Source organism: Trachypithecus francoisi, unplaced genomic scaffold (assembly GCF_009764315.1).
Source record: "Trachypithecus francoisi isolate TF-2019V2 unplaced genomic scaffold, Tfra_2.0 Lachesis_group4, whole genome shotgun sequence".
NCBI lineage: Eukaryota > Metazoa > Chordata > Mammalia > Primates > Cercopithecidae > Trachypithecus > Trachypithecus francoisi.
In genome coordinates, this window is record NW_022681469.1 from 19608705 (window position 1) to 19625800 (window position 17096).

The 17096-nt window shown below is 39.9% G+C and overlaps 1 protein-coding gene across 7 annotated transcripts in view; it reads right to left on the reverse strand.

Annotated features, from left to right (window-relative positions):
- The window catches only part of UBN2 (ubinuclein 2), a 105400-nt gene that overhangs the window by 43189 nt on the left and 45115 nt on the right, over window positions 1–17096 (reverse strand). For 6 of the 7 annotated variants that reach the window (XR_004433329.1, XR_004433328.1, XM_033194977.1 and 3 more), the window contains exons 10-15: window positions 15889–16002; window positions 15226–15369; window positions 12840–12890; window positions 9313–9355; window positions 6311–6361; window positions 3787–5337 (exon numbers count right to left, since the gene is read on the reverse strand). Coding sequence is in view for 5 of the 7 variants with exons in the window: in XM_033194977.1 (XP_033050868.1) it covers window positions 3787–5337; window positions 6311–6361; window positions 9313–9355; window positions 12840–12890; window positions 15226–15369; window positions 15889–16002 (1954 nt within the window). In the remaining 2 variants the exon portion in view is untranslated. The remainder of the gene's footprint in view (window positions 1–3786; window positions 5338–6310; window positions 6362–9312; window positions 9356–12839; window positions 12891–15225; window positions 15370–15888; window positions 16003–17096) is intronic. The other variant, XM_033194974.1, reaches the window with a different exon arrangement.

The window sequence follows — 17096 nt, forward strand, 5'->3', positions numbered from 1 at the left end:
GAAATCTGTTTTCAGTATTGGAGAGCTATAGACAGGTTCTAGAGGCCATAAGATAGCTGGTAAGACTTCACTGAGATGCTATGTTAGAACAAAAAGAACTTTAGTTTCGTCAAGGGATAGAAATGACCTTAATGAATTATTAAACTTTTCTTCAGTCAAACCAGTAAGACAGAAAAAAGAAAAAAAGATCAGATATGAAGATAGGAACACTTCAGTCTCCAAATCATAAAGCCACTTGGGAGAGGAAGAAAACCAGGAGGGAGTAGCTAGTCTTCAGAAATGCATATTTTGCCAAGTAGCCTCCATACTGACAAACCAATTATTTGTTAGACAATACAGGGGTTCTTTTGCGATAAATGATCAAATACAGGAAGATCTTTGGGAACAAAACAGAACTGATAGATTGTAGAGATGACAAAGGATGAAGAAAGATTTAATCTTAAGTTCAAAGAAAATGAAGCAAATGAAAATAAAAAGGAATTTTTAATTCCAGAAATAACTCCCCAAATTTTTATAAAATTGATAAAATTAAGAGTTTTCCATTTATTATTCTTATTTAAAAACACAAAGAAGAAAATGCTGAAAAGGTTAAAAGTAGTTAACCCTAGGAGGAGGATACGGGGCAGGGAACTACCATTTATGCTATCTTTTTACTTACTCCTTTGATCAAATTAAGAATCTTAACAAGAGTAAACTTTTTTTTTTTTTTTTTTTGAGACAGAGTCTTGCTCTGTCGCCCGGGCTGGAGTGCAGTGACCGGATCTCAGCTCACTGCAAGCTCTGCCTCCCGGGTTTACGCCATTCTCCTGCCTCAGCCTCCCGAGTAGCTGGGACTACAGGCGTCCACCACCTCGCCCGGCTAGTTTTTTGTATTTTTTAGTAGAGATGGGGTTTCACCGTGTTAGCCAGGATGATCTCGATCTCCTGACCTCGTGATCTGCCCGTCTCGGCCTCCCAAAGTGCTGGGATTACAGGCTTGAGCCACCGCGCCCGGCCAAGAGTAAACTTTTTAATAATGATAATATAGACAGTAATGCAGACTAACTCCAATCTTCCACATACTTTTTTTTCATAAGGGAAGGCCTTTATTCATTCATCTCTATATACATTTTAACATATAATCCCTAATATCAATTTGTTTTTATTATTTTATTTCTGATGAAAGTAAACATACATACACATACAACATCAGTTAATCCTAGATTTCAATTAATGAATTACCAGTTAGCTGAATTTGTTCTTCATTAGAATTCTGGCATCTAGTCATTCCTATGCCTACATCAGTGGCAGAATGATGATCTGAATATACATATACTGAATGTATGCAATGTATATTGAATATCAACCCCTAGACTGTATTGAACAGCAGGAGCCTTGACATACAGCAAGGGGAAACTCTTCTCGTTAGACGTTGCTGTTCCACATAAATAGGAGGCAGTACAAAGAGCACTTCCTCAGACAACACAATTCCATCAATCAATAAAAGTTATGTGTTCAAAGAATATTTAAGAACCTAAGAACTTGCATATCATAAAATGGTATTTTTTTTTTTTGGTCAGTTATAAAATGAAATATATAAAACACATTTTGTTGAAAAAAGTCTTAAAAAGTACCTACAAGGCATAAACAGTGTTGGATTAATAGGTGATTTTTATTTTCTTTTTTCTAAATTTGCCTTCAATGAACACATACTACTTTCAGGGGAAAAAAGGTTAAAGAATCTAAATCATTAACATAAAGGACAAATCTGAGAAAGTGTCAGAATACAAAGAAGTGGCAGAGATTAAAACAATAACAGAAGAGGATATGGAAGACAGAGGGACGAAACATAGGCTGGGCGTGGTGGCTCATGCTTATCATCCCAGCACTTTGGGAGGCCGAGGCAGGCGGATCACTTGAGGTTAGGAGTTTGAGACCAGCCCAGTCAACATGGTGAAAACCCAACTCTACTAAAAATATAAAAGTTAGGCTGAGCGTGGTGGCTCACGCCTGTAATCCCAGCAGTTTGGGAGGCTGAGGTGGGTGGATCACCTGAGGTCAGGAGTTCAAGACCAGGCTGGCCAACATGGCAAAATACTGTCTCTATGCATGGTGGTGCGTGCCTATAATCCCAGCTACTCAGGAGACTGAGGTAGGGAGAATTGCTTGAACCCGAGAGATGGAGGTTGCAGTGCGCCGAGATCACACCACTGCACTCCAGCTTGGGCGACAGAGGAGACTTGGTCTCAAAAAAGAACAATAAATAAATAAACATACAAAAATTAGCCAGGCATGGTGGCAGGCACCTGTAATTCCAGCTACTCGGGAGCCTGAGGCAGGAGAATCTCTTGAACCCAAGAAGCGGAGGTTGCAGTGAGCCAAGATTGCGTCACTGCCCTCCAGCCTGTACAACAGAGCGAGACTCCATCTCAGGGAAAAATTAAAAAAAAAAAATAATAATAATAAATAAAGAGTTCTCAAAAAACTTACAATAAATGGATCAGAAACAGTAATCAGACACATAATACAATAAAATATTCTTGATCTAAATAAAATAAATAACCAGGTCTGAGATGGAATGCTATTATTATGTTCTAGGTATACAACTAATGAAAACTAGGCAGAGAAAACACATTAATGATAAGGGAACAAAAGGAGAATGAGAAAGAGTCTGAGAATGGTCTCAGACTTCTCCATAATCCTAAATACTAAGCAAGAGTCAGTGGAAGAGTATTTACAAAATTTGGAGTGGAACAGTTAGTGCCCCAAGAAGGTTATGCCTACTCAAGTGTGATAGCACAGAAAGAAATTACCAGGTGCACATGAGCTAAGGTAAAATAGCATTCATGCTACCCTTTTTAAAATTTATTACTTTTTTTTTTTTTTGAGATGGAGTTTCGCTCTGTCACCCAGGCTGGAGTGCAATGGCGTGATATCGTTCACTGCAACCTCTGCCTCCTGGGTTCAAGCGACTCTCCTGCCTCGACCTCCAAAACAGCTGGGACTACAGGCATGCACCACCATGCCTGGCTCATTTTTTTGTATTTTTAGTAGCCAGGGTTTCACCATGTTGGCCAGGTTGGTCTTGAACTCCTGACCTCAAGTGTTCCTCCTGCCTTGGCCTCCCAAAGTGCTGAGATTACAGGCATGAGCCACCACGCCAGAATACTCTTCTTAAAAGGACTGCTTGAGTGAGGCACTCAGCTAATTGAGAGATAAGTTTAAACTAAAAATTCATGAATGGGAAAACTGTGGTATAAAAGGACAACTGACACTAATTTGACACAGAAAATTATATAGCACTATAAAATTAATGCAAAATAAAAATTTTGAGAAGATAAATGATTAAAAAATAACAGGAATGTATAAATTTGATTTAAAAATAAGAAAGCTGGCAGGAGAAAAAGGGAAGAGCTAAGTGAATGTTAAATTCCTAAGTTACTACTTTGTTCTGAATTTTGATAAGAAAGTTTGAAATACGCATTTTAGTTGTGCTTTTTCAAATAATTTTAAAGTTGATTTAGTGATAGTTGCTTGTAACGAAGACATCGTTCTGTCGGACAGCTGAATGCTCGTGCACCTTTGTTACTTTGTTTAAAAAAAAAAATCCACATCCCAACAAACACCTCATCTACAAGTGTGCCTACCACTATGATGTCAGCATCAGGAATATTCCATGGCCGCAGGCTGTAATAAGCCTATTGAGAACAATCCACATATCATAAAAAGCTTATTAAAGTTACCTACAAGAAAGATGACACTATGCAATCTTACAGTTTATCACATGGATGTACAGAACATACATACCTGCACACTGGCTGTTACCACTGAAGACCCTGAGGCAGTGGATGGTCTATGTGGAGTAGACAATGGTTTGGTAGCACCCTGTGTTCCACTTCCTGTTCCCCCAGATAGACTAGTCCTATTAGCTCCGCTTGAGTTAAGGTTGCTACCTCTGCTGGCAGGTACATTCATTGCAATTCCACTCAAGCTATTCTTCCCAACAGTTCCAGTGGATGATGAGTTTGTTAGCTTTGAGGGGGCCTGAAGATTTTTTGTAGATGGAAGGCCTGAAGTGCGATTAGAGGGCAATAAATTCAAGGTGGGAGACTGTCTGCTGATGTTCATTCCACTGGGCTGTTTATGGACCGGGTTGTTAGTGCTGGAGTGGCTACTCTGGGCTACTAGTGCATTTGGACTGGAACTACTTGGGGATACAGTAGGCTTGGGAGTCGAGTTGGATTTAGAAATAAGTTTAGTTGATACCGAAGGCTTAGCTGACAGAGAGGGCTTGGGTGAGGCAGAAGGCTTAGGCGAGGGCAGGGGTTTAGGAGATGTGGCAGGCTTGGGAGATGCGGCAAGTTTTGGGGAGGCAGCCATCGAGAAGGGAGATTTGAAACCCTGTGTGGAGATCTGTGACACCATAGCCTTGGCTAAATAGTTACTGGAGGTAGTGGTGCTAGGTACTGTCCTAGAAACCAGGGGGTGGGACCCTTGAGAACCATTTCCAGGTGAGGGGGTAGATAAAGGAAGGCGGTACATAGGTGGCTTATCTGAAGTCTTAATAAGCGAGGAGGGACAGGAGAGTTGGGGATTATTACTTAACTTCACCACAGGGTTGGTCTGGGATTTACTGATGGTGGCCTGTAATGGAGACACATAGTTCTGCTGGACAGCTGAATGCTGGTGCACCTTTGTTACTTGTGTTAATGAAGAAGCATCTTGGGCCTCGGATGTTCCCAGAGCATGAGAAGAGGCAGCAATTTGGGCTTGGGAAGAAGAGGAGACGTGGGTCTGTGAAGAGGAAGAAGTGTGAATCTGGCTTGACCTCTGAAGTCCTTGTTGAAGTAGCCTGGCTGGCAAAGGTTCTAAAGAAACTTTAGGGTTCTGAATGGAAGAACCAGCAATAAGGCCTGAAGAGATGCCAGTATGAGCTAAATCCTGGGGTTTCTTTGGTACTGGCCCTGTGTGACCAGCAATAAGACTTGAAGAATGTGTAGGCTGAGTAGAATCTAGTTTTTTGGGAGTAGCCAGTGGCAGCTTACTCATGATACTAGCTAATTTTTCTTCTCTCAGTCCTGAACGAGGCTTTGTGGTTGGCATGCTTATCCTTGAGCCAACAGGAGGGCCCTTGTTCCCATTGTTGATAACCGCTAAAGCTTCAGAAACAAGATCCAGTGAAGGTGAATGGAAAGAAAGGTCTTCATCTAGTGAGTCGTCAAGGCAGATGGTTTCTTGGGCTGGTGCAGAGCTAGAGCTGGCTGCAGCAATGGCAGTTGTGCTGGAGCTCGTTGGAGGACCGCTAACCGAAGCCACCAGGGATGCCGGAGTTTTCTGGTCCTTTTTTGGACTATACTCCTAATGTAAAGTATCATATGAAAAAAACAGAAATGGTGAATAAAAAATTACAAAGTTAATTTTAAATAACTAAGAGATTTTCATGACAATTAAAATTGTTTTTCTACTGGAAATGTTTAGAGACTATCAAAACAAAAATAATTTTTGAGATGACAGAGCTCCTGATTGAGCTGTCCTCACAAGACAAAGTATCTGATATATTGCACATAGCTGTCATACCTTGGTAAGCTTAACACCAAGTGGAAGGAACATTCATATACTAGTAACATTACTGATGAGCCTCCCTCACCTGCATCAGATCTTCACATCCTGCTCCAAATCCATCTGTTCAGATTATTCTCTTTTTATTCCCCTGCACTCAGGAGAAATTCTGCCTTTATATTAAGACTCTCCCCTTCTCGTCTGGGATGGTTTGCTAGGAGGCTGACCTTCACTTTCTGCTTCCATGCATTTCTGCCTCTTTGTATGCCCTGTCCTGCAGCTACCCTACAGCCAGTACATAGAAAAACTGGTACGTCAAAGTGGCAGATGATTCAATCCAAGCATATATAAATTATGCTATTTGTTATGGTGAATCTGTAATTTATTTGTAAATTATTCATTTGTCATTTATCCAATATATGTCCATTAAGTGTCCACTGTGAACAGGGCTCTATGCTAAGAAAACAAGGGTATTAAGAATTACAACTCTGAATACCTAAGAGTTGTTAGAGTCTGTTTCTCAAAGAATCAACGTTCTTAATATTTAAGGAAAATAACTAGAGCACAGTTTATAATATTCAAAGAGCAAAATAATTAAAAAGCATCTATTTATTTTTAAAGATAAATATAAAGTATTTGACTCATTTTATTGAGAAGCAAAAACCTATTACATAAAAGTCATATCAAAGTCTCCTCAATTAGTTTCTTAAACAAACCCAAACAAACCTAGAGTGTTATATTATATACTGATTTATACAACCATAGCACTTACCTTAAGCATAGTGGGGAAAGAATGGAGAGGAAGGGTCTTTACCATCACCTCCTAAGGTATTACATAAGCAAGCTGTTAAGAATACTGTTACACTCTAACTTCCTTAGTATTTTTTCTAAGCTTTTATTCTAAAACCCCTGATTAAAAACCTCTGCCTATTGGAAGTACAAGTGTACTACATTAAGGTCACAAATGTCTGCTAAGAAGAACAGGTAATTACAAATGAGACACATTTGTTTTGATGTCATCCACTTACATAATTAGTGAACATACCATTATAAAAAGTACAAAATAAAGGGTGGGAAATGTATCCAAATGTTGGAAGTATTACTAGTATAAAACTGCTGTTTTAAAGTGACTTTTTGATTATTAATTTTTATTTATAAAAACATTAAATGCACTCTAATAGAATACTGTATAGATTTATACTGGCAGAGAATTGTTCAGGATATACAACTGAGTCAAAAAAGCAGGTTGTCCCATTTATATAAAAGACTAAATAAATGGATAGCTAATTGGATAGATGGATGGATGGATGAATGGAAGGGAGGGAGGGAAGAACAGAGTTTCAGAGGAAGGGAAGGAAGATGTGTCCTAGAAAGTTAAGAGCTTTTACTCTCTCACTGAGGAGAAATTTATAGATACTTTTACTTTTCTCCTTACTTTTCTGTGTTATTTGCATTTTCTATTATAGGCATTTCCTTACCTTAACCTTTGTAACTAGCAACAGTATGGGGAGTTACAGTAGGAAAAAAACCACATCAACAATATAGCTTTTCCATTTTGGGAAAAGGAAAAAGTAATTTAACCATAGAGAAGGAAACAAACAAAAAAACTGATGACTCCCCCATATCATTCTAACACATCCAGTGTTAGAATTTAATAAATTTCCTATCCAATTATTCTATTAATCATATGTTTGAACAGATGTATCAAAATGTAACCAATCCTTTATGGAGGCTATTAAAACTTTAGTATTCTAATAAAAATAAAGTGAAGTGTCAAAACAAAGTCCAAACTCAAGAGATTTAATGAAGGATTGGCTCAATATTATTTGGATCAGAAGACAAAGTAGTAGGTTATTAAGAAAAAGAGGACTATTGGCTGGACACGGTGGCTCACGCCTGAAATCCCAGCACTTTGGGAAGCCAAGGCAGGTGGATCACGAGGTCAGGAGTTCGAGACCAGCCTGACCAACACGGTGAAACCCTGTCTCTACTAAAAATACAAAAATTAGCCAGGCGTGGTGGTACGTGCCTGTAATCCCAGCTACTCAGGAGGCTGAGGCAGGAGAACTGCTTGAACCTGGGAGATGGAGGTTGCAGTAAGCCGAGATTGCACCGCACCACTGCACTCCAGCCTGGGTGACATGGCAAGACTGTCTCAAAAAAAGAAAAAAAAAAGAAAAAGAAGACTATTCACCCTGCATTTAAAGAGGCTCTAACACCAAAAAAGTCAGGAAGGCCACAGAATAATAAATATTGATCATCTGGACACAATCTTATAAGCAAAGAAACTCATCTATTAAAAACAACAACAACAAAAAACCAAAGAGACAAAGCCTACAGAGCAAAGTGTAAAACCTAAAGGGTATGGGCTTTCATTAAAATTTTAATTTCAAATGATTATAGTTTTTACTTCTAGAGGTTATATTTTGATTCTCTTTCAAATCTACTTTGTCTATTTTGATAGGATATCTTTGATTCCCTTTTCTATTTCTCTAAATATTAAAAAATTTTAAGTAAAATTATTTTATGTGCTAAATTCCATAAATACACTACTTGTCTGTCTTAGGGATCTAACTGTTGTTTATTGTTCCTACTGACTCTCACTCGTAGTAACTTATCCTCTCATGTATTCTGTATTTCAGACTGCAGGTTCAGGTCTGACGTGGTGTATAGGAGGAAGGCCTTTGAGGCCTCTGAAGAGGGCACATTATACCACAGAGAATTTACTTTTGCCAGAGGCCCTGGGTTACTACTAATCCAATAACTAAGTTACTTTTTCCGCTTGGGGTTTTCTCAGATTGTAGAGGTAGTGTAACTTAAACTCCTAAGCCAAGAAAAATTTTCAGCAAGGACATTCTTCCTCCAAACCAGAACCCAGTCCAAGACAGCCACTTTTCTTTTTTTTTTTTTTGAGGCGGAGTCTGGCTCTGTCTCCCAGGCTGGAGTGCAGTGGCGCGATCTTGGCTCACTGCAAGCTCCGCCTCCCGGGTTCATGGCATTCTCCTGCCTCAGCCTCCCAAGGGGCTGGGACTACAGTAGGCGCCCGCCACCCACGCCCGGCTAGTTTTTTGTATTTTTAGTAGAGACGGGGTTTCACCATGTTAGCTAGGATGGTCTCGATCTCTTGACCTCATGTTCCGCCCGCCTCGGCCTCCCAAATTGCTGGGATTACAGGCATGAGCCACCGCGTCTGGCCAACAGCCACTTTTCTTAATGTCTCTGCTGGTGGCCGGATTTTTTTCTAGTCCTTTCTTTTACTAAATACATTATAGTTTGAAGGTCCAGCTTTACACAGATTTCATCCCAAGTTTTAACCTGTACAAGCCCAAGAAAACCCTAACTGCTATGCTCTGAGAAGAAACATAAAAAGAAACCATAAAGTGATGGGAAGAAAAGTGCCAAATGCCTCCAAGGGCAACCAAAGTTTAAGCAACAGATTAACACTGTCAGCTCCTTTTTTGTTTTTGGTCTTAGGAATTTTTCTTACATATTTTCAATCTCAGCTGTGCTATGAAAGAATATTTGTTATATTTTACCTAGCGTTTCCAAGTATTAATAAAGTTAAGCTTTATAATTGGCATATGCATATTTCCCACTGCTACACAGGAACCTATTCTCCCAAATACAAAAGTTCTAAGATTATTATGAAGTTGAAAACACCTATCTTATAGTGCCTACTGACCTCTGCTAAATACCATAAATCTTTTTCATCTTAGGAATGTATTTCAACATTCACCAACTATAACTAATTAAAGATTTTGTTTTAATACTTACCTTTACTTTGGGTTTAGGTGCAGGAATCACCTTTTTCTTTGCCCTAAGATAAAAAGATTTTAAAAGGCTATTTCAGTAGCAGTTATATTGCTCATTAGAAAATTATAATAAATAGCTTTGTAATTATGTGGTAAATAATTCCTTCTGCTATTTGGAAAGCTCTTTGAAGGAACCATATTTAAGTGCTCAGTTTATACTAAGTATGTAGCAACATTTTCCCCAATTCAGATTAACTGAAAGGCCAAACAAACAGTAAAACATGAAATGTAGATAATACAATTTTCTAAAAATTAAATGTAAATACATAAACTGTAAAACAACTCCCCTCCTAAAAGAGCTTTAAGGAACTTCAGGCTCAAATTAAACCATGCCAAGAAAGTGTGAATGAGATTTAACTTAACCAAAACAAAAAAAACCCTGAGCTTTTAAAGAAAAATTTTTGCAATGTAAAAATTCAAATAAAAAATGTCAAAATGACAGGGAGAAAAAGGGCAAGAAAAATTACTATGGAATCTTGGAAGTTTTGGAAAACTATGAAAAAGTTCAAAGATTAAAAAAAACTAACGAGTTCCATAGTAAGTCAAAGTATTCAAATGTTTGTTGAATAAGTGTTGACAAGCTAAAATACTTCACCTTGTCTACTTCACTTGGCTAAAATGTCACTAACTAGATTAACAAGAATCTTGATTAAAACTGTCAATTTACAACTTCATTTAGGCAACAGTAATTTTCTAAGTTTTTTTGATGAAGGCTATTTAGGGAAACGACCTCTAGCCCACTTATCCCATAGAGTCCTACTTTACAGTAGAAAACAAAACACAAAGTTAAACAAAACACAAAGTTAATGATAATAATGAAGATATTTTTAAAAAGGGAGAAGGAGGCTGGGTGCAGTGGCTCAAGCCTGTAATCTTAGCACTTTGGCCTGAGGCAGGCAGATAACGTGAGGCCAGGAGTTTGAGACCAGCCTGGCCAACACGGTGAAACCCCGTCTCCACTAAAAATACAAAAATTAGCCAGATGTGGTGCCTATAGTCCCAGCTACTCGGGAGGCTGAGGCAGAAGAATTGCTTAAACCTGGGAGATGGAGGTTGCAGTGAGTCGAGATTGTTCCACTGCACTCCAGCCTGGGTGACAGAGCAAGACTCCATCTCAAAAAAAAAAAAAAAAAAATGACAGAGAGGGAGATATCTTTTGTAAACACCTTTAGAATTAAAGGAATGCATTATTTGTACCTGAATTGTAATGCATATATGGCTTTGGAACGACAATAGCCCCCCCTTATCCACAGTTTTCAATTTCTGCGGTTTCAGTTGCCTGTGGTCAACTGAGGTCTGAAAATATTAAATGGAAAATTCCAGAAATAGAGAGAAACCACATTCACATAACTTTTATTATAGTATACTGTTAAACTGTTCTTTTATTATTGTTGTTGTCAATCTCTTACTGCGCCCAATTTGTAAACTAAAATCTATCATAGGAATGTCTGTATAGGAAAAAATAGTCTATATAGGGTTCAGTACTGTCTGCAGTTCTGGCATCCACTGCAGGCATCTTGGAGTATATTGTCTGAGGATAAGGGGACTACTGTACAGGGAAATTAAAGCCAAAAATACTACTGACACAAACATATACATATATATGTATATAAAATTTATTTCAAAGACAACAAAAACACTTGCAACAAGTAAACCTATAATATATGAAACCAAACTACTTAGAATTTATACTAAAAAAACAGTAAGAACCAAAAACCACAACCAACTCAATACATCCCTGATGATATACAGTTGACCCCTGAGGATGAAGACCTTTATGATGATTCATTTCCACTTAATGAACAGTAAATATAATTTCTCTTCCTTATGATTTTCTTATTAACATTTTCTTTTCTCTAGCTTACTTTATTGTTAAGAATACAGTATATATATGGTACATAAAATATACAAAATGTGTTCATGAACTATTCATGTTATCAGTAAGGCTTCGGGTCAACAGTAGGCTACCAGCAGTGAAGTTCTGGGAGAGCTGAAAGTTACACGTGGATTTTTGTCTGTGTGGGGTGAGGGGGTGAAATCCCTAACTCCTGTGTTATTCCAAGGGTCAACTGTAATAATGAAGTGTCCTTCCTAAAAACTAAAAAATTCCTATATAATTGCATACAAGGAGAGTAGGAATTTATAATGTTGTCCAAAAGATGTTAAACAGACCTCTCAGCAGAATATTGAATTAGAGTGTTCAGTAAATTCTCAGTAACTTGCTAATTTTATATTTTAATAACTCCCTTTTTTTCCCCTAGAAACAGGGTCTGCTTTGTCCCCCAGGCTGGAGGGCAGTGGCATGATCTCCACTATTACAACCTCCACCTCCCTGGCTGGCGTAAGCTATCCTCCCACCTCAGCCTCCTGAGTAGCTGGGACTACAGGCACACACCACCATGCCTGGCTAAGTTTTGTATTTTTTGTAGAGAAGGAGTTTCGCCATGTTGCCCAAGCCAGTCTCTAACTCCTGGGCAAGTGATCCACCCACCTCGGCCTTCCAAAGTGCTGGGATTACAGGTGTGAGCCACTCTGCCAGGTTTTAATCCTTAATGCCACCCTTGCAGGCTACAGAGAAGATGCCCTAACTTGTAGGGAAAAATAAAACTGTTCTGGAATTGACCAATAATCAACCAAAAAGGTGACCACAGAAAAAACTTGCTTTTTTTTTTTTTTTTTTTTTTGAGACGGAGTCTCGCTCTGTCACCCAGGCTGGAGTGCTGTGGCCGGATCTCAGCTCACGGCAAGCTCCGCCTCCCGAGTTCACGCCATTCTCCTTTCTCAGCCTCTCGAATAGCTGGGACTACAGGTGCCGCCACCTCGCCCAGCTAGTTTTTTGTATTTTTTAGTAGAGACGGGGTTTCAGAACCGTGTTAGCCAGGATGGTCTCGATCTCCTGACCTCGTGATCCGCCCGTCTCGGCCTCCCAAAGTGCTGGGATTACAGGCTTGAGCCACCGCGCCCAGCCTCAAAAACTTGCCTTTTTGTTTTATGTGGGTAAAAGATCTTTCTCTAGTAATCACTTCACTAAGGAAATACCCAGTTTTGAACAGAAGGAAAGACCTCAAGAGTCGGTTAATCTTGTGGAAAACACTCTGCAGCACAGCAAGGGTGGGTGTGCATATGGATCTGTCCTGGTACACTCAAGACAGCAGAGGGCTGTGGATTACAAATGCAGATGGACGTTAAGAGGTGGAGAAAAAGACTGGCAGGTAGAAGGCCCAGGAACAAAGGAAAACCCCTGAGCCTTCACGCTTCCCTACTACCAGAATCCGAGGCCATTATGTGTCACAGTATGCATTTAGTAGGTGTTTAGAGAGTAGCCTGACAATTATTTCAATAGATAAATGTGTTCTGAAATCTAAATAGTCAATGGTCAAAATGATCTTTTTAAGTCCTATTCCAACTAGCATTTAATAAATGATACTTTTGTTCACTAAAGCACATAATGTGAATAAATCAAGCAATCTGGAGTCTGCATTTACTCACGGAGCAGAAGTAAGATGATTATGAACACTCCGGCTTTCCTTAAAAAGCATTCTGGAAAAATTTAAAGAACACAATTACTATTTTTTTATAGCAGATAATAACATAATTGTTTTATTTTTAAAGCAATTTAATTTTCAACAGGCTATTACTTGCTTATTTACCAAGTAAAAGTTATAATGGTACAGTATACTCAATAATCTATTTTATGGAGAGTTTTATTCATAGCTCACTGTAACCTAGGCCTTCTGGGCTCAAATGGTCCTCCTAACTCAGCCTTCAAAGAAGCTGGAATTACAGGTGTGTGCCATCATGCCCAGCTAATTTTAAAACTTTTTGCAGAGTCAGAGATCTCACTATGTCGCCCGGGTTGGTCTTGAACCCCTGGCCTCAAGCAATCCTCACACCGTGGCCCTGTGCCTCCTAAAGTGCTGAGAATACAGGGGTGAGCTACCAGACCTGGTCAACAGATCTTTTCTGTTGATGTAAGATGGAGTAATTTGGGCTGGGCGCGGTGGCTCAAGCCTGTGATCCCAGCACTTTGGGAGGCCAAGACGGGCGGATCATGAGGTCAGGAGATCAAGACCATCCTGGCTAACACGGTGAAACCCCGTCTCTACTAAAAAAATGCAAAAAACTAGCCGGGGGAGGTGGCGGGCGCCGGTAGTCCCAGCTGCTCCGGAGGCTGAGGCAGGAGAATGGCATAAACCCGGGAGGCGGAGCTTGCAGTGAGCTGAGATCCGGCCACTGCACTCCAGCCCGGGCGACAGAGCGAGACACTGTTTCAAAAAAAAAAAAAAAAAAGATGGAGTAATTTAAGATCATGGGTAGAACCAGCCAAATTTAATTTTTACATTCTTTACTTAACTCTTTTTTTTGAGACAGAGTTTTTCTCTTGTTGCCCAGGTGGAGTGCAACGGCGCAATCTCGGCTCACTGTAACCTCTGCCTCCCAGGTTCAAGTGATTCTCCTGCTTCAGCCTCCTGAGTAGCTGGGACTACAGGTGTCCACCACCATGCCCAGCTAATTTTTGCATTTTTAGTAGATACAGGGTTTCACCATGTTGGCCAGGCTGGTCTCGAACTCCTGACCTCAGGTGATCCACCTGCCTCGGCCTCCCAAAGTGCTGCAATTACAGGTGTGAGCCATCGCAACGGGCCACATTCTTTACTTAATCCTTGAGTTTTTTTTTTTTTTTTTTTTTTTTTTGAGACAGAGTCTCGCTCTGTTGCCCAGGCTGGAGTGCAGTGGCCAGATCTCAACTCACTGCAAGCTCTGCCTCCCGGGTTTATGCCATTCTCCTGCCTCAGCCTCCCAAGTAGCTGGGACTACAGGCACCCGCCACCTCGCCCGGCTAATTTTTTGTATATTTTAGTAGAGATGGGGTTTCACCGTGTTAGCCAGGATGGTCTTGATCTCCTGACCTCGTGATCCGCCCGTCTTGGCCTCCCAAAGTGCTGGGATTACAGGCTTGAGAAACCATGCCCGGCCAACCCTTGAGATTTTAAACAGAGTGACTCTTAGTTTCTTGAGATACCTCTCTCCACTGAATATTTTATTTATTTACTTATTTTTTGAGACTGGTCTCAAACTTCTGGGGCTCAAAGTAATCCTCTCACTTGGCCTTCCAAAGTGCTGAGATTACAGGTATGAGCCACTGGGAACCTGGCCTACAATGACTATTTTCTTTCTTCTTCTTTTTTTTTTTTTTTGAGATGGAGTTTTGCTCTTGTTGCCCAGGTTGGAGTGCAATGGTGCGATCTCGGCTCACTGCAACCTCCACCTCCTGGGTTCAAGCGATTCTCCTGCCTCAGCCTCCAAGTAGCTAGGATTACAAGCACGCACCACCACCCCGGCTAATTTTGTATGTTTAGTAGAGACGAGGTTTCTCCATGTTGGTCAGGCTGGTCTTGAACTCCTGACCTCAGGTAATCCGCCTGCCTTGGCCCCCCAAAGTGCTGGGATTACAGGCATAAGCCACCGTGCCCAGCCTCTACAATGACTATTTTCAATAGAACCTAAGGCTATGTCTCTTTGTTTATGCTCTAATCCCGTATTTGGTTCCTTATCTTCATGTTACCCATATGAAATTCCTCTCCCAAACTTCAAAACCATTTGGGAGTCTTCTCTCATTTTCTCTACTAGCAAATTTGGGTGTTAAAAAAAATGTTAAGTAAAATATCACCTTTACATCTATCTCTGTGTATGCACGACTGTTTTGTCATTCAAGTGCTTAAGGTCTTCAAAGCAAGGATCATCTGAGATGACTATACAGCATGCTGAATACGTTAGGTTCTTAGCAAAATCAGTGTCACGTATGTGTATGTGTATCTTTAATAACAGCAATAATAATAAAATTAAATAAAATCCAGTAAGTTGCATTTCTTACCTTGCCTGCATCCAGCCCTTAGGCCACAGGGGCTTCACCTCTGTCTCCATAAAAGACTTAAGATAATCTTCAGCAGACTGGCTTTTATTTGGTTCTAACTCATAGCATCCCAATTTGATCTCAACAAGGTTACATAACAAAGTTCTAAACAGATTGAAAATTAAATTTGAAACTTTTTTTAGAAGAACATAAATTTGGCAGCAATAATACAGATTATGTGAAAAATTCAGAAAATAACAATTTCTAACATATATCATTCATTGCACCACAGTCAAACTCCCAATATGAAACAATTTCCTTTGATATCTTTAATCAAAGCACCAAAGATTGAAAGGGATGATTCTCTACTTGGGGTACAGAAACACTATTAAGATGGCTCAAGAAGAAATATGTTGAAAGTACTTCACCTTCTGAAACCAGTATGACTTACTCCATTATTAGATTAGTTTATAAAAAGTATTACAGTGTATATGAAAATAAAATCAATAATACTGTGAGGATAGTAGAGCCCAGTTAATCTTCTCTTGAATAATTTTTTCCTACACACTAATCTTTGGTTGCTTCCAATCTAGTTTTATATTTATTATAGAGTTTTTTTTTTTTTTTTAATGAGAATCTTACTTCTGCATTATACATTAAAAGTGAAAACGAATTAAATCTTACCTGATGGTATCATCCCAGTGGAATTTCTTTCTTGGTCCTATGACACGTTTTCCTGGTTTCTCATCATCATCTTCTTCGGATCCATTTTTTTCACGTTCTTCATCTGTATGCAATCTAAAAATGAAAAATACTTTACAAAACAAACTTTTAACCCATCACTGCCTATATAATATGCTCCATAAACACTTGTTGAATTGCTTAGTTGAATGTTAAAAGACAGGGTAAAGAGGGAATCTACCTTTCCACAAAATACTTCGAATTTAAAAGGAGTTATAAAGTAGTTTGGTAAATAAGGACTTCAAATTACAATCTAAAGGCACCAACATTCATCTTTTAGTTCAGAAAATACTTGCATTCAATCACAGCAAGTTAAGGTGGGGTTGTGAAATGTCTCAACAGTGTTAGCTCTTGCTTGATCACCTCCATACAATCCATTAACAAACACTTTTTGTCTCTGACTCCAAAGCAACTAAGTGCCATTTACAAAATACTCAATTATATCATGTCAGTGGTATATGTGGATTTCTACTTGAGAATGAGGTCCACTTAACATCAGAACAGCTAAAAGCACTTCTCAAATGCACGTCCAGACACGGTGGCTTATACCTGTAATCCCAGCACTTTGGGAGGCTGAGGCGGGTGGATCACCTGAGGTAAGGAGTTTGAGACCAGCCTGGCCAACGTGGTGAAACCCTCTCTCTACTAAAAATACAAAAATTGGCTGGGCGCGGTGGCTCAAGCCTGTAATCCCAGCACTTTGGGAGGCCGAGACAGGCGGATCACGAGGTCAGGAGATCGAGACCATCCTGGCTAACACGGTGAAACCCCGTCTCTACTAAAAAATACAAAAAAAACTAGCCGGGCGAGGTGGCGGGTGCCTATGGTCCCAGCTACTCGGGAGGCTGAGGCAGGAGAATGGCGTAAACCCGGGAAGCGGAGCTTGCAGTGAGCTGAGATCCGGCCACTGCACTCCAGCCTGGGCGACAGAGCGAGACTCCGTCTCAAAAAAAAAAAAAAAAAAAAAAATACAAAAATTAGCCGGGTGTGGTGGCAGGTGCCTGTAATCCCAGCTACTTGTGAGGCTGAGGCAGGAGAATCACTTGAACCCGGGAGGCAAAGGTTGCAGGGAGCTAAAATCGTACCACTCCACTCCAGCCTGGGCAACAGAGTGAGACTCCGTCTCAAAATACACACACACACACATACAT